The 23,895-nt window shown below is 44.2% G+C and overlaps 2 protein-coding genes across 2 annotated transcripts; one reads left to right on the plus strand and one right to left on the minus strand.

Moving 5' to 3' along the window:
* Positions 1-2,769: 2,769 nt before the first annotated feature.
* LOC116996661 (E3 ISG15--protein ligase HERC5-like) lies at positions 2,770-22,370 on the plus strand. The gene is made up of 23 exons (XM_033060538.1): positions 2,770-2,937; positions 3,837-3,981; positions 4,647-4,723; positions 5,256-5,477; positions 6,217-6,308; positions 6,877-7,007; positions 7,788-7,936; positions 8,237-8,316; positions 8,613-8,701; positions 9,752-9,811; positions 10,332-10,434; positions 10,587-10,770; positions 11,079-11,260; positions 12,342-12,437; positions 13,557-13,658; positions 13,733-13,861; positions 17,097-17,237; positions 17,323-17,495; positions 18,556-18,610; positions 18,789-18,868; positions 19,881-20,064; positions 20,432-20,531; positions 21,177-22,370. Exons 1-23 carry the CDS (start codon positions 2,892-2,894, stop codon positions 21,389-21,391), a joined length of 2,835 nt encoding a protein of 944 aa, XP_032916429.1. The 5' UTR covers positions 2,770-2,891; the 3' UTR covers positions 21,392-22,370.
* On the minus strand, positions 15,367-16,007 carry PIGY (phosphatidylinositol glycan anchor biosynthesis class Y). The gene has a single exon (XM_033060540.2). It carries the CDS (start codon positions 15,923-15,925, stop codon positions 15,695-15,697), a length of 231 nt encoding a protein of 76 aa, XP_032916431.1. The 5' UTR covers positions 15,926-16,007; the 3' UTR covers positions 15,367-15,694.
* Positions 22,371-23,895: the final 1,525 nt, after the last annotated feature.

The raw sequence follows: 23,895 nt of genomic DNA on the forward strand, positions 1-23,895 counted from the left end.
GCTGTTTCAAAGGTTCCGAGGGCACCTCGCAGCTCTCTACAACTCCCTGAAAGGAGGCTGTGGTGAGGTGGGGGTCTGTCTCTTCTGCTGTGCCTGCAGTGAGAGAATGAGAGGAAAAAGCTTTAAGGAGAGGCATGGGAAATTCAGACTACATATTTGAAACATTTTTCACTGTTCAGGTGGTCAGGCACTGGAACTGGTTGTCCAGGGAGGTGGAGACAAAAGCATCTGGATGTAGTGCTGGGTGAAGATTTAGTGGTTTAGTGGTAGTGCTGGGTGGATGGTTGAATTCGATGATCATAAAGTTCTCTTCCAACCTTGGTGATTCTGTGATTCTTGCCACCTACCCAGGCTCAGCTCACAGCCACTGGCTGTGGGGGGCTGCAGAGGTGCTGGTGAGCCTGTTCAGGTTCCTTCAGGAGGCAAAGAAGAAAAGAAGAGCTGTCTGGTCTCTCCTGTCCATACTTGAGACAACATTGTTTTCTGCTGCCTTCTTTTACCTTATCTTGTGGCTCCTTCCCTGGAATGGCTCCTGAACAGTCTCCTAGAGTGGGGGGCTGTTGCCACCAGCAAGAAATTGGGAATATTCCCCAGGCAGCACTGGCCCAGGCAGCACTGGACAATATTGCCGTCAAAACAGCGTCCTGAAAGTACCAAACCTAAAGCACCACAGTGCTGACAAACCCCTCAGGCAGGGGCAGCAGGGCAGCACATTCCCTGCCCTCATGCCTGCCTGTGCCTTCAGGAGCTGCCATCTTCTGCAGGGCAGTCCAGGCTGAGATGATGTTCTTGGTTCTGCCAGGGCCTGTGCAGTGGGTGCTGCTTTGGCATTCCAGGGAGAAGGACAGAGGTAGTTGGTGTCCATGCTGTGATACTGAGGGATTTGGCACTGTCCAGTTTGGGTTGCCAGAGGCTGAGCCCAGGTCACTGTGTCCCTTCCCTTGGAGAGAGCAGCTGGAGCTGTGACTCAGGCCAGCTGAGAGGGGCTGCAAGTTCCCCACGCTCCCAAATCTGCTCTGGAGGATTGACCCACTCATGCCTGTTCAGCTGCTGACGCTGTGGGAACAGGCTCCCATCACATGTTTCCTTGGCTTCCTGGGGCTCAGCATGAAACATTCCTCCATTTCTCCTGGGACCATGGTATCTGCATACATGTCCTTGGATTTCTCCATTCCTCTCACTCTGGAAGTACTCCGTGCTGTTCTTATGGGAGAAGGGCTGCCCTCATAAGCAAGCAGCACCCCAGACTCGAGGAGTTCTACACATTTTCGTTGTTGCTGTGCTGTGTTTTGCTTTGGTTTGGGTTTTACGGGCAATTCACTAGAGGAGTGATGGAAAGGGGTGAAATGTACAGATGGACACATCTGTCAATCCTAGCTAAAAATACCATTTTGCACAGTTCACCTCTTTTCGCTGTCTCCTGCCAATTGCCTAACATCTCCCTCACAGGCCCCTAGATTCCAGTTCATCAGAGCATCACAAGCCCAGATACTCTTGGGCAGAGAACCACAGAGAGTTTAATGAACCTGCAGTAGCTTACCAGAGCAAGCCTTTCTGACATGAAATCACTGTCAGCAGTCCACTTGGTGGGAGGAAGAATGTCGCTCTGAAAGGAGGACATCAACACATTGCCTTTCATTTCTTCCCCTCAAATCTCTTTCTTTCCACGCCAGAGGGGAGGCAGTGCTTGGAGCAGTTTTTCCTCACAGGGAGGAGTCCTTAGTTCATGCTTTGGGGCAGAAGGACCTCTAGTGTCCTTTCCCAGCAGATGCTTTGGCATTACTTCTCTAGCTCCGTATTTGATGATCTTGAAACTTTCCTACGTACTGTGTAAGGAGATATGATCCGCAAAGTGCGTGTGGGGAAGTGGCTGGGAGAGATAAGGCTGGGTTACTCCTCCCTGGGCAGAAAACATTTACTGTATGCCCCAGCCTCATCCTGCTTTGCTTCATGGCTCCTCCACATCCTTTTTTCTTCACCTCAGGGACCTCCGGGTGCCTCTGTGCAGCACAGGCTACTCCATTTAAATACATTACATTAGATGCTCCTGCTGTCTCAGTAATGAATTTTCCACTAAATTTCAGTGACCACCAATGTAAATCTGTTGATTCATATTGTGCTTCTTGGGACTTTTGTAGAGCGCACCACCAAAATCTACGCTTAGTATTCAGCAGCCTAAAATTCTCATAAACAGATTGAATTTAATTAATCAGTGGCAGCTATCAGGAATACAACCAAAGTGACCTTATGTGTTTTGATGTGAATAAGGGTATTGTTTCATAACCAAGATTGTCCTGCATGCATCACTCCAGTGAGAAGGGCAGGCAGGGTGGTCTTTCTGGGACTGAGGAAGCTCGCAGGGTCTTTGAAGGCAGGAGAGATTTAGCTGAGACGATGTGAGAATGGAAGCAGACGGCTTTTAATTTCCAAACCGAGCGTTTCACTTGCGCTTTGATTTCCCCCAGCCAAGCAGCCCCTCTGGGTTTGCGTGGGCTCTTAGCCGGGATACACAGCAGAGCAGGTCTCTCGACTCTCCACAGGATGGAGACAGGTTCCCCTCTGAAGTCAATAAGAAAGTCAAAATAATAAAGTTATTCTCCACGTGGGAGACCCCGGCATCCCTCCACCCGCCTTCTGCTTTGCCCTCTCCTCCCACCCGGGTGGCAGCAGCAGCTCCGCATGCTGAGGAGAGCCGGGAACCCACCGGAGCGCAGTAGCTCACGCCTGTTCAGCGCAGGAGTCAGAGTTTCCCGGCTCCGGGCTCCCAGCTATCGGGCACCCCTCCCGCTCCTCCTCCCGCTGCCGCAGCCCCTGATGAGTTTCGGTTTCCATTTCCCCGGCGCGGCGCGCCCGGCGCTGCCCGGACACTCCCGAGCTGTCGGCGGGCGAGGATGGCGGAGGGACGGCGGCAGCAGTGCCGGGGCAGCGGCACGGGAGGTACGGACGCCGGGAGCGGCACGGTCGGGAGGATGCTGGGAGACCCCCGGGACGGCTCCGTGCAGGTGGAGCCGCTGAAAGTGCAGTAATCTACTGTGCGGCCCCTCGGGGACGGGGCGTGGGGGGCTTAAACGTGTCCCGGTGGGCAGCACTCGGAGCGGGGGGACTGGAAGGAGGAAGAACGTGCCGGGGAACAGACAGGGATTTTCCTCTCTAGTTTCATATCTGATGCGTGAGAAGGGTGGGCAGCGAATCTCCAGAGGTGTTAGGTAAATTAGGGCAGGCTTTGCTGATGACTGTCTTTCACTCTTGGGCATCCTGGGTCTCAGACACTTGGGCTGGAGCAGAGCTACATGAGAGTAACTGAGTCCCTGGTTCCTCTAGGTCGAGAGAGCATCTGCAGCCCCTCAGCTGTAGACAAGGAGGTCTGGTTCCTTCTGGTTAGACAGGCAATGAGTGAATTTTCCATCACTGCTTCTCCAACACCTTGTAAAGTGCTTGACTTGAAGGCATCCCATCCCCAGGGCTGTGACAAGTCTGGGGTGGCCAGATGCCTCAGGAAGTACTTTGTCTTCATCAGACACTCTCCACAGATGTACAAGAGCAACAAACCGTGCTTCTGCTGATGTTTCACTGGTTGTCTTGGGAGCTGGTGGCACAGCAGCCTAAGAGATGGAGAAAGGCCCTTTAGCGTAGAGTCATCCAGCATGAAACAAACCAGTGGGTAGGCAGGACACTGAAACCCTAAGGGGCCTGAGAAAGTAAGTCATACACACTTGTCTCAGTTTCTTCTGAGAAGCAGAAGCTTTTGCTGAAAGCAGTAGCACACTGAGGTCTTGGGAAGGGAGCTGAGGTGGTTAAGGTGCCTGCTGCCATAGCATGATCATTGTGTCTGTCAGTGTGTCCTGCAGAGTGCACGCAGTCGCAGAGGAGTGAGGAGGTGAGATGCTCAAACCATGATGGAACACACAAGCTCGTTCTCTTCCCTGACGGGAAGCTTTCTGAACAATGGGCTAAAGCTTCAGCAAACTGCCCCCAGACAAGGTAAGAAGCTTTCACAGGGTGGAGGTTGGATGGCAAAGGTCAGAAAATGCAGCCTGCTTTTTCCCAGGGTAACATCCAAGAGTTTGAGGCACATTCTTGTTTGTAGAGAGGGAACTGGAACACATACCTTCCTAGTACCCAAAACTTTATCTTTTTTTTAACCCAGCCAGAATTGCACAGATTTTGAGGATCATACCAAGATCTGAGCTGCTTGGAATGCCCATGAGACAGGTTTCTCTCAAACTTAGTAAGGATCAGTGGAACATTCCAGAGCAATGCTGATGGCTTGCAAATCACCCGTGGCTTGGGAAAACTGCAGGTGAAAGACACAAGCATGTGAGAACCTTACCACCTTCTGATGAAGCTGTGAGGGTCACCATCATCTACATAGGGCCTAGCACTTTATTGTGTGACTTTCTTGCGCAGAGCAAGATAACAGAATCAGGCTGAGCATGGTTGTTTTCCAGCTTCTCGTGGAGCAAGCCACAGTGAAATCAGTAAGCCCTGCTACAGCAGGGTGAATCAGCTTGCAGAGGACCTATATTTTTTCCACATATTTCATGGTAAAAGTGATAGGGCTTGGTGTGCAGAGGATCTTTGTCCTTCATTTTGTCTCACAGCACAGCATCTATTTATTTTGATTTTTTTTCCCCTTATTTTTGCAGGCTGGTACAAGAACTGGGAAACCGAAATATCGTTCAAATAGCATGTGGGGACCAGCATGCCATGGCACTATCCAGAGGTAACCTCTTTCAAGAACACTCCTCCTCCAAACAGGAGCCACACTTGCTCTGAGAAGGCAATGTTTGTACAACTTGCAGTAGCTGGTGACACCATTATAGAGTAATGAGCAGTGGGGACACAAAGTGCACTGGCTGTCAGTGCTGCTCCTTCCTCCCAGCACCCAGGGATCTGCATATCTCTCTGTCTCTCTCCAGCTCCTGAGCACTGCCCCTCAACAAAGGTGGAGAGCAGATGTGGCTACTGCACTCTGCAGTCACCAGACCTGCTCATTCTTAAGTTGCAACACCTTTCTGGTTGGGAACTTTTTGCAAGTATGACTTTAGGGGCCTTTATTCTTGCTGTGCTGAGTCACATGGCAACATGGGACTGTCCCAAAGAGGTCAGAAGAAAACAAATCTGGCCACACATGATGGTCTTGCCTTGGAGCTAGGTCCCTGGAAACAACACTGAGTTTTGCTCCTACTCCCAAAGTGCAAATACTCAAGGGAAGCAGTGAGGCTGAGCTGTTTTCTTTTGTTCTGTGTGTGAAGGAGGTGAGCTCTTCACCTGGGGCAGGAACACCCATGGACAGCTTGGAGTGGGGAGCCAAACCACGCTTACTCACAAACCACAGCTGGTGGAAAGACTAAAGGGCATCCCACTTGCTCAAATTGCTGCTGGAGGAGCTCACAGCACCACCGTGTCACTCTCCGGAGCTGTGTATTCCTGGGGAAAGAACAGTTTTGGACAGCTGGGACTTGGAGACACGAAAGGTAAGGAAGGAGAGCACCAGGAGGGTGTTTTCCTGGTCAGTGTGCTCACCAAATTGCTCCTCAGTATTGTCAAGCTCCCGTGGAGCAGTGGTGGGCAGTAAAGTCTTTTGAAGAAAGTCTATCTGGGTATGTTCTTTGTTTCCTGACCAGGAAAGGAATGCAGGAACAGTGTATTTAGGGGTTGTTTTTCTATAGAGAACGTGCAATCATTTTATGTGGCTAACTGGATAGTGTGAGCTCTTAAAACCTCTGAGGTCTTACAGGTCCATTTCGACTCCTGTCTTGTCTCCAGGAAGTCTTGTGTAAAAGAAATTAATTTTATATTTTTTAATCTTCTTTAATTATCAGTAAACACAAAGTGAGAGAATAATTTAAACCACCTAATCTTCAAATTTAGAATGCTAAGAAGAGTTGTCCAAGACAGACAGAACATCTAATCTGAATGTGTCCACACCCTTGAGAATCAGGTATTTTGAAGCCAAGTACCATTGGCATTTCAGATATGAAAGTACTGCATTTTGTTTTAGACCAAAGTAAATGAAAATAAAATAATATGAAAAAGAACATTATGAGAAAGAATATGTTATACTGGAGGGAAAACAACCCAAACCCAAGCTGTAATTGCATTAATTGCTGTAAGAGAGGGCAGAAAAGCACTTCATCCTCCTATTTTCAAATTTTTTCTGTATATGAGACCCTCCAGTACTCTTTAAATTAAGCATTATTATTTTCTTTCCAGACAGAGACTGCCCAACATATGTTGGAGCTTTAGAGCACTGGAAGACTGTATTTATCTCGTGTGGGGCAGATCATACTGCAGTTCTCTCCAAGGTGAGTCTGAAATGGAAAGTCAGCATCTGAGACCTCACCATGTGAGTAAAGTTACACTGCTAAAAGTCAGCGTGGAGAAATTGGGATGGTAATGCCTGCTTTCACCTAAGCCTGAAGGCAATCCCCAAGGGATGTTATCTAAGCTATTGGGAAAACTGGCCTTTTCTCATATTCCTGTCACCTGCATGCAGCCTTTTGCAGGGATATGGTGAATGGGAATCCTGAGGCAAAGAGGTGCAGTTCAACTCCCAGTACTTTTTGAAAATACTTTTTTGTAGCTCATTGAGGACTTCTAATTCATTGGGGTTTACTCATACAAGTAAATTTCTTAAGCAACAGGGAATTATTCTCAAGAGTTAAATTACTTTTCTCAGAAGCTAAATTATCTGGACTTTACAGTGTATGATCCAGCTTGATGCAAAGTGAACTCTCCTCATGTTTGAATCAGGGATGTTTTGAATGAAGTCCCATATAACATGTTGTGTCTTGCTGGCTCTCATTCTTGGTTGTGACCATTTGATTGTTGTTGATAACGCAGTGATCCTGTTGTTTGTTTCTTGGTTTCAAGGAGGGGCTGGTGTGCACCTTTGGAGCGGGAGAGTCTGGCCAGCTGGGTCACAACTCCACCCAGAATGAACTCCTGCCTCGTGTAGTGGCTGAGCTGTGGGGAGCAAGGGTTACACACATTGCCTGTGGCAGGTGGGAAGTGCCAATGATTTGTCTTCTAAGGTCAATGCCTTAGGGGAGTCACTGAAGAACAGTAGGGAAGGAAGTCACCAAGATGTTCAAATCCCTGTATCACAATACACTGTCCAAGTATCTGTCTACTGTTCAAGTATAAGCCACCATCCTGCCAGAGCCCCAGTGAGAGTAGAACCCTCAGTCCCTGGTGAGAAGTGGGAGAGCTGCAAAAACTACCAGAAGCCCTTGGTCTTTTTCTCTTTTAATAAACAAAGTACTGGATATATACTGGGTTCCAAAGGGCAAAGGACTGTCAAAAGCCTGCATCAGGAAAGTCACTGAATTCCCATCCAGATTGACAAACTGGTAGGTTCTTAGTAAGAATTGAAGAGCAGTCATGATTACCCAGTTTCACTTTGCCCTTCTGGAACTGGGCCAGAAAAAGTCTCCTGACAACTCACCTGGGCTTGGTATCGGGCTCAGCAGCACAGAAGCTGCACGTTTGAATACAGAAGGGTGTGAAGCAAGCGTGGTGTAACACTGTTTTTGTATGTGGAACCCAGGTAAATCACAAACATCAGAGGACAGTGTAGGAAATCTGAGTCCATATGTGTCTTTATTGCTGAATGTTTATGCAATTAAGAGTTCCAACACTGGTTAAAGGGATTCTTTATCTGGACTATCAGGACTTTTAAAGACAAGATTCAGGTCTACACTCTGAAAATGTATTTGTAAATTTTATTCTGTTTTGCCCTGTGGTTTTCGCTTATTATGACTTTATTTTTTTTCCCTGAACAGAAAATACACTGTGGTCTATGTCCTTTCCTTGGACAAATTCTATTTCTGTGGTTCTGCTGATGAAGGACAACTGGAAAATCAGAGGAAGCCCAATCAGTTGATACCACTTCCCATCAATTCATCAGTGAACACTGGAAAATCCTGCCAGAGTAATGACCACTGCAGATGCATACAATCTATATTTGTTTCTTCCATGAAGATATTTGCTTTCTTGATTTCATATTTACACTGAAAGGCGAACATTATGTCTCATGCTTGCTTGGCCATCCCAGGAGTTATTCCATTTGCAGTTTGATTATCATGGGTAATGGCCTCATAGAATCAAACTTTCAACAGATAACTACTACCCAGAGGGTTTTTTTACTGTTCCACTTCTGTACCCTTAACTCTCTGAAGATAATGACTGTCTCTTCAAATGTTCCTATGACAATCTTTTTGTTCTTTCACAGAAAAGAATGTGTCAAAAAAGTGGATTAAAGTTATTGCAAGAGTAAATCCAAGTTTTGCCCATTGCAAGGAGGAGAACAAGGTATCAGAGCTTCTGATTTTACCACTGTCCACATTACTGCTGGAAACATTTGGATTTTCCACCATGCTTGCACTTCAATTATATATATGTCTATTGCAGTTTTATCTGTGCTTTACTTACAGACTAACTTGTATTGCAATTATATATGTTCTGTGGTTAAATGCATCTGGATCATGCTGGATGTCCATTAGTTTATTCATACTTAGGCTGAAATCTTCTTGTAATGATTGGATTGAAAAAACAATCCCATCTGCTGTATTTTTAATTTTGTCGATGTTCTAATGTATTTCACACAGAATTCGTATTTGAATGGAATTGCCACTCTGGAGGATAAAGAAGTGGATGCATGGATTTCTAATTCTAAATGTTGGGAGCACATAAAAAAGTAAATCAGAAACTTGCTGTTTGAGTTGGTTGCTGTTTGGGTTTGTTTGTGGTTTTTTCCCTGATACATGATTTTCTCTAAAATGTATTATTCTTTGGAGGCTATTGTAGGAACTGTTGTTCAAGAATTTAGTCAAGGGACAATCTTGTACTTTGGCACAAAGTTGATAAGGACCTGACAAGTTAAATCAGTGAAAGACCTTGCCTGCAGACCAAGGCCTTGTGCAAAAAGCCTAATCCAGAGTACCCAAACTGGAATGCTGCACTAGCATTTAAAAATTAGTGATCACTTTTTTAATTTCCCATTTTCAAAAGCAGTATGTGTATACCACTGTGGATGCCTTACACCTTCTCAGGTTTTATATGGGAGGTTATTTTCTTTGGGAAAGTCTGGTTCCAGCTGCTGATTTTGAGGATTTTGAAAACTTGGCTAACTTGGGACTAAATATTTCCCTGACCACTTTTAGAACAGTTTGGATCATGTGAAAAGTGTGTTGAGAGGGTGAAAGAGAGGGTTCTTTCCAGATCTCAGTAGGAAGGGCCTGATAAAATAGCTGCTTCGGTAAGAACTGAACCAGGAATACTAGGAGGAGGGCTGATGTCCCTTCAGGTTCTCAGAACTCAGCTTTTGTGCGGCAGCAAATTGATAGCCTGATGGATTTTCCCTCCACGTGCCACAAAGATCTTGTCCCCGGAGGGGATTCTCCTCCCTTCCATGTTGCAGTGCCTTTTGTTTTGCATAATAACAAACAAAAGCAGCTAATGTTCTGACCTGTCAGGAGAAGAATCTCCATGATAACACTCACCAGACTGGAGCACTGGCTGGCATGGGGTGCTTGAGCAGGTTCCCTTACAAGGCCCAGGAGAGCAGAGGTGGCTTGCCAAAGATCACTAACTCCTAGAGTACAATGTCTCCTGCAACACTGACAGAGAGGTGGGGCTAAGAAAAGTTTTGTGTGGTCAGGTGCAGACACCCTTGTAGACGTTTTTTGTTCTTTCAGAGTTAAAAACCTGAAGTTTAAAGGACTGACTTTCTGTTTTTTACTTTCAGGAATATCAGACTGATCTTTTCATCCGAGGCTTGTATCAATGGAAGCTTTCTGGACAAAAGGTAGCACGCACTGACTTAGACATAACAGAATATATTGGCTGCATGTGAACTGACCAAAAAGTGTAATTTTTTATCACATATGTTGAAAATATTTATTTTATCTTTATTTTTCAAATCTCAAGCTAATATTAAGGTTTTTATAGCCCTGGTCCTACTGAAATGTGCTAGAGAAGCCCACATTTTAGAAGATTATCCTTTAGTGATATTTGGCACATGATGATAATCCCTCCAGGCAATATTACAGCTCTAAAAGGATCCTTAATAGCTCCTTTGGGAACTGAAGTGGAAGTCATTTTAGGGTGAAATACATTAATAATTCACAGCCAGAAAGTTCACAGACAGAAAGGACAGGATGTTAATCAGGTCACAAAACAGTGGTTTGTGTTGTCTGTCTTCTTAGAATACATGAAATTATACCCACAGGAGCTGGGGCTGAGCTTTCCAAGTATTTTCTGATATTACAATGCTTCATTATACAGTAGAAAAATTATTTAGTGTTCTTTTTTCTATGTTGTGATAGAGACAAGCATTTCAAAACTTCCAAAGAAGTCTCAGGCATAGACATGTCAGAAGTGAAACGTTTTTATGAGAAGATCAGTAAAAAACAAACAGTCTACCGGGAGGTAAGGATTTGATACAAGGATGCTCACTACAGATACTGAAAAGCTTTATGTATGATTTGTGTATGAAACTTAGGAATTTCATGCCAACCTAATTACTTTGGCAAAACATAATTGCATTTTAACCCTTGTCTCTTTTTTTTTTTTCTCTGAAGGTGCAAAAGGAGATTCGGAACTTGCTGCCATCATTGTCTTCCTCTCCCATCTCACCTGAAAATTTCAGAGTGTACTTGATCTTGCCTTTCCTTCTGCCGGGGAAGGATAGGGACTCTTTCCTTTCTCTTGCTCTTCTGGCTCAAGCCATTGTGAAGCTCCAGCGAGAGGGCCTGCAAACTCTTGGTAGGGTTTTATGATGGTAGAACTGAATGATTTAAATGCCTGGTCATTTTCTGCTGCAGAACAAGTGTTATTATCACTGATGTGATGTGTTCCACAGCTTGAAATAATTGCTTTTAATAGACACAGAAACATGGGGCTATGCAGTAAGGTGCAAGAATTTTAAAAATTCTATCTGAGGTTTAATAGTTTTTGACATGCAAGCTTAAACTTTTTTTAATTCATTTGATAAAAAGAGAAAAAGCAGCTCCATCCACAAATTGCAGTGATTTGTATGTTACCTGTGACCTCACTAGCTGTTTTCTTTACAGAATGCCTATGGTCAAATCTAGAAACACCCTTTTTCAAGGAGCTGGTCATTCTGTATCAGGGGCTTTCCCAGCAAATTCTGTGGGAATTTCTCATGGAGTTCACACATATGGGGCCACACCGCCTCTTCAACCTGGACCCAGCTGAAATTTGGCCTCTGCAAATACTGCAGATGCTTTACCAGGTAAGGAAGTGCTTGGATTCCAATTAGACAGGGTGTCTCAATGTAGCTTAGAGTATTTTAATACTTCTCACTTGTTGAATTCTCTGGGTTTGACACTGCTTCAGGAATCTCTTGTGCTCTACACTGGCACATTTTTGAAGGAGTCCTGCTCAAGTTGTGCCAAACTGACCCTCTGTAGAAATGAAGAGCTAAAGCATGTTATAGCCCCTAGCAGGGGGAGGAGTGCTTTCAGTAGTGTCAGGAGTGCATCCACTGATGCCTGCACAGCTGTGGATGTGGTGTCCTCTACCTAACATGCCCATTCCCCTTTTTGCTGGTGAGATCCCTCACCCCAGTAACTGCTCACAGCATTTAAATACAACTTACCTTTTTGGCCCATTGTGGCTGCCACAGTAAGGCTCTGTGATGCTTTAAGAGTCTGTTAACCTGACACATTCTCTGGGACAGCAGCATTAGAACTCTTTAGCTGCATACAAACAAGGGAAACAAAGGAAGCAATAACTGTGTTCTTCTGGACAACCATACTTTCTCCTGTGGAGATGTTCAAAGTTTATGAAAATCAAGAGCCCAAGTACACAGTATAAATCAGAGAGACTTGTTAAATTTTGTTCAGACTTCATGTCCTTTTGGCTGAGAATGCAGAATTGGGTCTCAAAGTTTAGACTCTCAAATCTGTATTTATGCAGATAAATAAACTCAAAAATGCAGTAGGCCTACTCCTCTATAAGTGATTACATGACTTGGAGATTTAAATGTTCACTGTTTCTCTGCAAGTATCTTTTCCAGGCAACAAGTAGGAACATGAATAGGGAACCACAGAAACATGAAAAACACTCCAAGGGAAATACACTTTTCCTGATGGAGTCCTGTTCTTAGTTGTAAATGAAAATTGCTTTCCTGCTAGTTTATACATGGCTTTCTAAGACTTCTCACTGTGGAGCACTGTGCTACTTGCAGCACTTTTATCCCTTAACTTCTGTGCAGGGTCTCAGAGCCCTTTCTGAAGAAAGCCCTGTCAGTCCTGTGCTGCCAGACACAGCTCACTAATTCTGCTGCTGATACATTGTGTGTTTCAATGCAGGTGAACTCCAGAACTGGTTTTGGACTACATGAAAGCATCTTCCACGTACCTGAAGTGGGAGGGATCATCAACTTATGTGCAGCCTTCAATAGAGTAGTAAGTATAAATCTTACCAGCAGTGCAAAACACTCTTTTTTCTTTTATTTAAATAGTTTATATATATATGGAAATCAGCTCTAGCGATTAACCCAGCACATCTCAAACACATTTCATTTTCCCTAAATTATGCAAGCCCTTTACCATCCCACTGTTCCAGCAGCTACAGTAGAGCTGAGATGATCCCTGGTTCTGAGAGTTGGAGCTGCCCTCCACCATCTTACGCATCTGTTTGCTTTGAACTAGTAATCGCTGTGAAATAGCAACACAAGGGATGGTTGCTACACTTTGTGTTACTGTGGATTTTATTATGTTTAATTAAGAGAAATAATCTGAGGTGTCTTTAAACTTTTATTTAGAAACCCTCTTGAGCATTTCAAGGTACTTTTATCTTAAAACTAAGCTGTGATAATAAAAAATAGTCTGTGGCATTTATTGATGACACAGAGTGAAAATTAGCTACCAAATCCAGTCAGTGTCAGAGGAAGCAGTATGAAATGGAAATGTCCATAGCAGGGGTTTCCTTTGTCAGAAAAAAGTAAGTTTTCTGGCAACTTGGCTGGAAATTGTAGGGCAACTGCCTAATTCCTTCATAAGGTTTTGTTTGCTAATGTACCAATTTTGTACCTATTAACCAGAGTGGAGGAGGAGGTCTGAGAAACAGCATAGAATCTTCAGCCGATTAGGACATTAGCTGAAGGTGCTGCCTTATCACACTGGACGTGTAACATTTTAAATTAGGTTTTTTTAAACCAGTATCTATTTTTGGTATTACGTATAACAAGCCCAGCAGTTTTTAAAAACAATATACCATAACCTGGGTATCCAGGACATTTTGGTTTAGCTGAATTATGGAAGATGATGTTAAACTCACTCCGTTTTATTCTTGAGGCACTACTGTAGACAAGTGTCTGTCTGCACACAGAGGTCAGACGCCTCTCTGCTTCTCACACACAGGAGTGTGTAGAAGCTCTTTTTAGGACATGAACCTCTGTTAGTGCTCATTTCAGAGACATGGGAGTTTGCCAGGGCAGTCTGGCAGTTCAGTTTGCACCCATGTCCCTGAACTGCGTTTTCACAAGGGAAAACCAACATGTCTTTTCCTCCTTGTCATTTCAGACAATCCTATGGAAGCTGAGCAAGTACCCATGCATCTTTGATAGGGAAAACAAGATCCAGGTTCATACTACAGAATGCAGGGGTCTGTCCAGTATGTCTATTGTAAGTGCATCCAGTTTTGTTACCAATCAGAAGAGATAAACACACTGCTAACAGACTATTACTCCAATCCTCAGAATCCTCTGATACCCTTTGCGTTCATCTCTGAGCAATGGCATTTTTGCGTCAGACGACAATGCCTTCTGCAAGACATACGGAAAAATTTAAAATCCGCCTCAAAGCAAGATTTCAGGAAGATGTTAAAGGTAAGATACTAAATTGTATTACTTGTTAGCTCTAAGTATCTTGCTGCAATGTTCCTTGATTTCAGTTACTGGATATTGGTAGAAGGGTTTCAATATCCTCTGAGCATACCACAAAAGAACTGCTCATCAAATTATTACACCACAGATAGTGCAGAGTAAATCTGGAAGGCAGTATCGTACATCCTTATTCCAGGCAGCTTTGTTGGTGTAAGTTAAATGCAAGTGGCAGTGCTATTTACTGTGACGTTGCTTTGGGGTAATGGAATAGAATTGCTCAGTTGTCAAAGTCCAGTACTGTTGCTGCTAGACTGACTTTTGGGACTTTATATTAGTACGTTAAAACCTCAGCGTCTGGGGAACCAGCCTAAGGGGTCAGCAAGCAACACAGCCACACAATGACATTCCTCTCATGGAGATGCTCTCTGAAGGGAAAGGAAGGATAGTGCTGGCCAGAGAAATGAGCATCTGATACAATGATGCTGTCTCCATGTGCCTTTAACCCGTGGCTTCCACACTGATTCAGACGTTGTGCCAGTTGTGTTTCCCACAGGAATTGTAATGCTGGCCTTGCCCTGCAAAAGCCATTATCTGGCTGACATGGGAACAGGCCACCTGCCCAGAGCAGAGTTCAGCTCAGGGACCACGTGCCCCACCTGTCACTAACACGAAGTCTGGCACCACGCCTGTGCCACAGGAACCACGGACTTCGGTGCCCTGTTACCCAGTTCTGGTGCTCTCCAAGTGAGCTTTCCTGCCAACCAGAGCTGTCAGAGCTCTTCTTTCCCATTTACTTAGGAGAAGATTCACAATGGCTCCCAGAGCTACCTTTCCTTCCTGCTTCCTCACTACATCAGCTGAGAGAGGCATTTATTTAGAGAGGCAGTGAGAGTGTGCTCTGTACTGTCCTACAGATTTCGAGTCTCCACCAATTGCACAAGCTGTGACAAACAGCTGCCCTTAGCTCAAGTCAGCCTTTGGGCACACCTCTTGCGAGCACTGCCTTTCACGCTGTGCATCACAATATTATTTACCCAGCAGCAGCCTGAAAAATGTAACTGCACTGCTAGTATCCCACAGCATTTACAGCCTGGTGCAGCATTTACAACTTGGTGCTTCATTTCTGCATTTTTCAGCAGTTAAAGGACATGAATGTGTTTTGTGTTGCAGATACTACCCAAAAGCAAAACATAAAAAAGAAACCTTTATTGGAGCACTGACCTGCCCCCTTCATAGCTGTGTCCTGTCAGAAGGTTTTTCAGACAGTATTGAGAACTTAGCATGTGGCACTCTAATCATGGCCCTAGAAAGAAAAGATCTGCAGGTACTGCACATGCAGACATGGGCATCAGCCAAAAAGAAATGTCTTCATTTGACTCACATTTTGTTATTAAACACCAGCCTGATTTAATTTTTGCTCTTCTGACAGTGAGACAAACGTATTTCAGTACACACATCTGGTTAAAAAACACCCAAAGCTCTCAAAGAGAGGTTCATATCATTGCATGTTTTAGTTTCAATTTTGTTTATTCAGTCAGGGTACAGTTTTTCCTCATGACAACTAAGGGTTTAACTAGTGCTACTACAAATGCACAGCACTCTTGAATGGATAAAACGGAGAGAATTAGTGCTTATTACTCTTACTCTTTATCTGCATTAGCAGTAGTTAACAATGGGCTGCTGCTTCATACCGTTCCAGATCCTACCAGGAAAATTATGCCAGTCACTAGTGCCAGAAGGAAACTCTCTCAAATGAACTGCAATACTTGAGATGTTAATGAGATTAAACAAATTACGCTGATTTAGAGAAGCCCAGGGGTTTGCAAAGGCATCACATTAGTTGTGCCTAAAAAGCTTAATCCCCATCCAGGTCCACAGGTGAAAGAACACATAAACTGGCACTGTAACAGGAAGGAGGAGGCTGTAGAAACACAGGCTGGTTGTGCTGGTGCAGCCCTGGGGGAAGGTTTCGTCCACGCTGGCCGAGTAGAACAGGCCTGCCAGGGACAGGAGGGGAACGAGCACGGTCAGCGTGGGCAGGGAGGGCAGCAGCCCCGCTCCGGCCATCAGGCCCCGTTACCGCCGTGCCCGGCGGCCCCTCAGGGCTGCTGCGAGCCCTCGGCCGGCGGCTTCTTGTGCGTCATCCTGGCGGCCTCCGGAACCATGTTGGGGATGCCGTCGATGATGGGGTACGCGATGCCCAGCTCCTCGTTAATCAGCTCGTTCGTAGCTTCTTCGTACCTAGCCAGCCAAGTCGGGTGGGGGGGAGGGAAAAACAGCCAAGCAAAAACACGAGGAGCAGTGACTAACCTGGGTTTGCCCAGGGCTCGGGCGCAGCTCCCCCGCCCCATCCTCACCTCAGCGGCCGCTTGGAGAGCGGGCACACCAGGAAGCGCAGCAGCGATGGCTCCGGTGGCTGCGGCCGCGCTGAGCCTGAGCCTGAGCCCGAGCCCGAGCCCGAGCCCGAGCCCGAGCCGTGCCGCCGCTCCTGCGGGCGGAGGCAGTGCGGGCCGTACGCGGGGCCACCCCGGGCCGCCCGCCGCAGCAGCAGCAGTAGGGCCGGGCCGCGCAGCATGGCCGCCGCTTCCGCCGCCCTCAGCCCGCCCCGCTCCCCGCCCCGCCGCCGCGGCGTTTCGCAGTGTAGGGTAGATCGAGATTATCGTAACTCAGGATGGTGTTCCGTGTAAGATCTTTGTACACTTTCAGGCTTAATCAGGAAGAAGGGATACCTAGTCAGTGGAACGGGCAGCATTGCCTAGCCAAGGACATCCGGGAACTGAAAAGCCTTAAGGATGCAGTAAATCAAGATAGTGATGTATTTCTGTATATACATTGCTAGCTTGGCAAAATATTCAAGGTCCACGTATCCTGTAACTGAACTGTGTTCATTATAATACTAAAAATCACGCCCACAGGGACCCCTGCCCAGGCGAAGACACTTCCCATGAGGGTGTCTGGAAGTTAGCTGGGATTATGTAACTCGTTTGGAAATTACTAAACAAGCATAACAGACTAAGTTACTAACTCTGAATTTCTATGTATAAATAATGGCTCAAAGAGTCTGGTGGGGTGTGCTTGATTTGTAGAATACCACCAAATACCCCGGTTGGCACTGCCATGAAATAAATATTCAGTGTCTCTCGGGTGTGTAACTACAGACTTGTTGCACACCAGGTAAGGAATCTGATTTTGTGGGCAGCATGGGTGTCTCTATCCACATGTGTCTCGGGCCTTGCAGGTGTCTTTTGAGGGTGAGATAGGGGAGGACCAAGGTGGGGTGTCCCAGGAACTCTTCAGGATTGCAGCCAGCACCCTCTGCCAGCCCAGCACCAGCGCCTTCTGCCATTTCCCCTCCGGCCTCGTGTGGTTCCCCAGACAGGTAAGGCAGCCCTGCAGGGGTGGATGGGGGGCTCACCCATGGGAAAAGGCAGTCATGGCTTTCTGGTGTGCTTGTTCCTAAGCAGGCCTCGAGCTGTGAGGATGAGGACACCTTCCTCTTCATTGGGACACTGTGTGGAATGGCCCTGTTTAACCAACGCATGGTGCCCTTCCCCTTCCCCAGGGCTCTCTACAAAAAGCTACTGGACCTGGCCCCCACCCTGGAGGACCTTGAGGATCTGCTGCCAACCATGGGCCGGTATGAGCCAGGCATGGCCCAAGCTTCAGCTGGGTCCCTTGCCTTGGCCATATACAGGGAGATCCCAGATGCTGAATTTGGGGCATCCATGACCTCTACATTTACTGTTCTGAAGTTGCTAGAAGCCACAGATTTCCAAGGAGGTCCTTGTCCAGGGCATGGCTGTTGCTCTCAGGGGCTGGCATTGCCAAAACAAAAAGCCAAGCCTCATAGCTCAGAAAGTGTCAGATCTCTGCTCCACAAGAGCTCAAGTCCACACTGTGTATAATATATAGTTCAAACCACTTTGGACTGTAGTTTGGACTTGAAAGAACTAATTACCCAGTTATTAATATTGAGGGGTTTTTTACTGATCTAATAATTATCAATTTCCACAATATTGCCTTGCACAAGTACAGTATTATGAAATACTGAAGTTGTGCCAATTCTGGGAACCCTTGTGCAGAGTTTCCATGCAGTGGGAGAGGAGATATCAGGCAGACATAGAGGGAGAGGTGCTGCTGCCACCAACATAATGTTTCTAGGCCCTTGAAGCCCAGTCTTCCAGGCAAGTGATATAAACAAACAAGAAGATGAGAACCCCATCCCATGACCCAGTGACTGTGTTGAGGTGCTAAATTCCTGAGATGCTAAATTCACTGAAGTTCCTCAGTGAATTGGAACACAAGGTTGCTTGCAATACTTGGAGAGGTGCTGCACCCCAAAACAATTCTTCAAGATCATCCCACTGTGCCACACTTAATTCATCACTAGATAATGTCTGGAAGCAAGGCTGTGGTCCTAAGCCCATTTGTCACTGAACTTTGTGTAAAGTTGTCCACTCAGGGCATGGGGATGGACTTGCCTGGAAACTCTTGTTACTGGAGGCATTTGTGCTCAACTTCCAGCAGCAGCATAATGAAATTTCAGGGCCATATGTCATGGCTCTGTGTGAGTATAGGTGTTGTGTACATGTATGCATTTAAACACTGCTTTTCAAAGGACTTTTTTTTTGCAGAATTTGAAAGTGCACTGAAGGGTCACATTTCTTCTCTCTATAATCCCTTTTGTGTTTGGACAGGAGTCTTTGGAGAATTTTGAATGAAGAATGTGATAGCTTGGGCTTGGACTTCACGGTGAGACATCCCACATAAGTACTCGGGCAAGACAGTGTCTCAGGGCAAATGACACAACTTATCTGTAAACTCAAATTAGTGAGAGTGCCATGTCAGGCCCTTCAAGAATGAGAGATGTAGCACATATATATCTGTCACATATAGATATAGCAGCCAGTGTTTTAATTTATTTGCATAGATAATGGAAGGAGAAGATTCCACAGATGTTGTTGAGCTTAAAGAAAATGGTGCCAACATTCCTGTCACTAAGGATAACAGGTCAGTTTTATTTTTTTATTTCTTAATCCTTTTGTCTTGTTACAAATGTCTGAAATAATGTGTCTGTACCCATATATGTTAGAAAATATTCACTTATGTATTGTTCCATTGGTTTTGGTCCTATAGGTTGTACACTTTCAGTTTCTGCTGTACTTGCTGCACATGTGCCAAACACTGGCAGTTTATGCAAGCAGTAGATGATGTGGGGATCCTTGGACATGCTGATATCTGCATATACAGACACCTGGCATTAACAGGAAAATTCCTAACAAATGTAAAAAATAACCTTGAACAGTATTGTCAAACAAATGCAGATGTTTTGTTTGGGAAACCCAGCAATAGGTACACTTCTGTAAGGAGTTTTTTTAAGAGCAAAATGTTTCCTGCTTAGTTATGTATATGGAATGTATCTTGTACATAAAGGAGAACAAGCAATCTATCAATAAGGCTTTGTGTCAATATTAATCTCAGCACAGAGGACAAAGAGAAATTTTATGTCCTGAATTATGCAGATGACCTAAGGACCCACAGGGATCCATGAAAGGGCTATTTAAGAAGCTTGAAGTACAGCATTTACACTGAGTTGATTGTACAAGTTCAATGTCACTACACAAATCCTCATCTGAACTAGAGAGAAGAGTGAAACTATTGATTAACAGCTGTGCAAATATTTATTTTGATTTCAGGAGAATTCTTGGGCATTCAATGGGAGTTAGGTCTGCTAGATTCCATCTTTTATAATAATCAGGTGTCTGATAGGATTTCATTGGAGCATTCACATGAAGTACAAGGAGTGTTACCAAAATTAATTCATTCTGGCCAGAATTAATTCTCTTTTATTTGCGAAGATGCATTCAGCTTATTCAGTGGATAACTAATTGCCAGTGACAACTGGTCTCAGTGAAGACTGAGTCTGTACAACAGAGCAGGTCATATGAAATAAAGGAATAAAGTTCTCTATAATTCTCCTTTTAGGAAAGTACCACCCATGCTTGTTTGGTATCTGTTGCAGGAAAGAATATGTTGATTTGTATGTGAATTATATATTCAATAAATCAGTACAGAAGCCATTTGAGGACTTTATGCAAGGGTTCTTAAGAGGCTGCCCAGCTAGAAATTGGAAGATGTTTTCCCCTGAAGAGCTGCAGGTTCTTCTTCAGGGACACACAACGTTTGACTGGCATCTGCTGGAAAAGGTATTGTATACAAGCACAGTGTCCTTCTGCTCTATGTGCTAAGCGTAAACTAATTCTGACCTGTTCTTTCATTGAGTGCATAACAGATGGACAGAAGCTCAAAGAACTTTCTCTTTCTTTGATTTGTGTCGATGTTCTGTTTCTAATCTACGTCACCTACAAGAATAAAGGGGAATAAGTATCAAGCCATAACTCAGGAATTGTCATTGAATCTTTGAAAAACAAATGAACAAGCAGATTCCAGAGGTTAAGGGGATTTGAATAACTATGAACAGGATTATAAAGTTTATCACATAAAATGTTGCTTTAAATATAAATGGAAATATTGAGGATTAACTGGCCTGTTTTATTTTTGTCTCTTTGACAGAATGCGATATACGAAGGGTATGAGAAGTTAGATCAAACCATCAGGAATTTTTGGACTGTGTTTCACAAGCTAACAGAAGAAAAAAAGAAAATGTTTCTTGGTAATGTGCCAGGCATTTTAAACCTTGCATAGCCCTTTTCTTTTCCCCACAACAGACATGCTAGATGGTTGCAAATAATATACTATAGTATAGTTCCAAACTGTAGCTTTTCAACATGTTCGCCCCTGCTGCTGCCACATTTTCTAGGGAAAACCACGAAAAAGTAACACAACGAGTTGCACAGGGACAGCTCTGACCCTCCTCACATCCCTTGATGTTTGCATCACACCACCCTGAAGCTTGCAGTTACTTTATCCCTTACTTCTGTGGCTGTGTTGTTGGTCAGAGGCTGCAGTTTGTGTGAGTATACTGTGTTCATGTAAGCAGTTTACCTTTCTTAAAGGGTTGCAGAAGCTAGGTCATCGTTTTTAAAGGCAGAAGGTCAGACCTAACCTGGCCTTTCTCATCCACAAAGTCTATAATATAAAGTAGAAGAGGGCTTGTAATTACTATGAATTGGTAAGAGACTTCAATCTGTATTCAGGTGCAAATTCAACAAAGCATAATGCTTAGCTTAAAAAATATCCATATATTTTCCCTTCATAATTTTCATTAACATTAATTAATGATTTTCAGCTAACATTATTTTATTTTGTTTTATAATTCACTGACTTGTACTTGTTTTTATTTTTTTCCTTCCTTCAGCTTTTTTGACAGGATGTGATCGAATCACTGGCTATAGACCAGAACGTTTTGGATTTCGTATTAGAGATCCTCGAGTAGAAAATCCAGATGAGTTCTCTCCCTGTGCCAGCACTTGCTACCTCATTTTGTTGCTCCCCAGATACAGCAGTAAAAAAATACTCAAAAAGAAGTTGCTTTATGCCATAGAGCATAATGAAGGTTTTGGACGTGCCTAAATCTGTGATAGAAGCACTTTAAAGCAAAAATAAGAAAACGAATCTTTGTTCACTTGTCATATTTTCTCTTAATAACTCAAATCTACTGGTTTCTACCCTGCCTTATTTTTACTGCACTTTATAAACACCTGAGTGTGTGCATTTGCTGAAATTTTACATTGCTTATAAAATTGAGCTTCGACTAGATACCTCATAGTTAGATTATAAAGTTAGGAAAGAAGAATCCTGTTTAGGACACTTCAGAGAAGTAAGCTGATAACCAAGCATATTTACATATATATGCAGGCAGGGTCTGTGCTGTTCTGGTTGTGTTAGAACAGTGAGCTCCCAGCAGCAGGGATTCTGTGATTTGTACATTTGTGCATTAGCAAGCACACAACCAGGATGTGCTAAGCAGTCACCCTTACAAGGCAAAGCTGGGGTAAGGTTTTCATCTGTGTTACTTAAGGGTTTCTCTTGGGGAGCAACTAACACGTTTAATGAGACTGAATTGAAGAAGCAGTCTGTGCTCACCTGGATATGATCTATGATTTATCTGAGAGAAATTCTTAGGAGGATTTGATCATTCCTAGACTTTTTCAAAAGCTGTATAAATTATAATAATGCAATTTTTTGTTGTTTAGTGTGATAATTGTGATATTTGTCATGTTTCTTTCTATCTTCTAAGGAGATGTTTCACAATTAAATAATTAAATCTTAGACTTGGAGAACAGCACTGTCTACAGAGCCCTATGGACATGAGGCTGGCAGGGCTTCTGGAATCTCATTGTCAAAACAGTGCAGAGCACTGTCAGGGCATTAACAATGTCAGGCAGGACGTGTGTTTTCTGTGTATTTTGCTATGTGGAGAGAGGGAGAGAAAAAACAGTCATTATTTTTTAGCAGTCTTCTCTTTGGTACATTAAATGTGTCAGGGGACATCCATATGTAAAGAAGACTTCCACTGTCTTAAATTAAATGATGATGGATTAAGTTTTCACCCCTGTAGCTGTGTTCTTCCTTTCTTATGCATCTGCCTACATAGATAAGCATAACAGGCAATGTGTTCTCTGTCCTCCTTGGAATGGGGGGGCCATTCACAAGTGGAGTCAAAGGCTGATGTCAGCGTGTTTCCAAGAGATGCATTGTATATGCTGAACAAGTCAGTCTTTCCTGTGTGATGCAGAATGACATTGTTACCTACCTAAAAACAAAGCAAAACAAAAAAGGCAAGCTTCCTTTTAAGTTACAGCATAGTAATTAGTGAAAAAAAATAAAATCAAGCACTCACCACAAGCACCAGGGCAGTACAGGAAAGCAGATCGCATGGGAGTTGATGGGAAGAGGGGAAATAATAGGACTTTAGAGGGTGGCAGCTCCTGGCAGAGGGGAGTGAGGGGACATGGCCTGCTCAGACCTACCCCCTGTGCCCCTCTCCCCCCTGGAACAAACAGGACATCACAGGGGTGCCTACATCCTCTGAGAAAGGCACCACTCTGGTGTATTTTTGTGGAAAGGGAACTGGCGGAAACTCAAGTTGTTGCCCACATCTCATGTCCGGCTGATGCTGCCACACCACCACAGATTTCTGTTTTGGCAGCTTAGCCTGCTGTTCTTCATCAGCCTGCTCCTGGCTGTTGTTTCCCTTTTTATGGTTTTCTTAGCCTCTGGTAGGACTTGGAAATCCACAGTGATCTTCTGTGCTGTCCAAGTGCACAAAAGATGTATTCTCTTTGGAATTCAAAATAACCCATCAGAGATTAAATGATAATAGGTTTATTTAGAGCCTGGAGGTATTTCCTTCTCATCATGTATGATGCAACATCACATGGGAGATTAAAGCCCAGAGTCACTTTCAAGGCTATTTTTAATTTGTCCTCAAATAATCCCTGCTTTTATACATATATCTATGTGTGTGTGTATATATATCTTATATAAAGACTTTCAGAGCAGTGCAGTCCTCTCTGATTTTCTGAAATAAATTTGAACACTGGGCTGTGTTTACATTTTCTCAAGCAGTGCCCATTATAAAACATGCAGGAGAATACAACATGAGTGAGCATCACATTCAGCTGTGAGTTCAAAAGGCTTCACACAGGCAGCTAAAGTATATTGAACCTGCAGCAGTATTTATTTTTAGGCCTCACATCTGAGCAGAGCATCACCTGTAGACAAATGCAAGAGCAGCCTTGAAAAGTTCTCCAGGAAGCTGAAATGTAACCAGTTATTTCAACAAGAAACTCCAGGCTCCTGCACACAAATTCCACGCTTTGCTCCATCAGTTTCTTTTTTTTTGTTTTGTTTGTGTGCGTGTACCTTCCCCTCCTTGACTGCGCAATCAGAAGCAGAGGAAACAGAGTGTAAAGGGAAATGTTCTATTTTGCAAAGGTCTCCAGACAATGAAATAAACAGAACAGAAACAAAAACAAACACAGAGAAGTATTTTTTCTTCTATGTATCAGTTATTCAGAAGCTGCTTCTAACACTGGTTAAACCACAGACGTTATATCACAGGTGTAATTTTA

The sequence above is a fragment of the Catharus ustulatus genome, chromosome 5 (assembly GCF_009819885.2).
Source record: "Catharus ustulatus isolate bCatUst1 chromosome 5, bCatUst1.pri.v2, whole genome shotgun sequence".
Taxonomy (NCBI): Eukaryota; Metazoa; Chordata; class Aves; order Passeriformes; family Turdidae; genus Catharus; species Catharus ustulatus.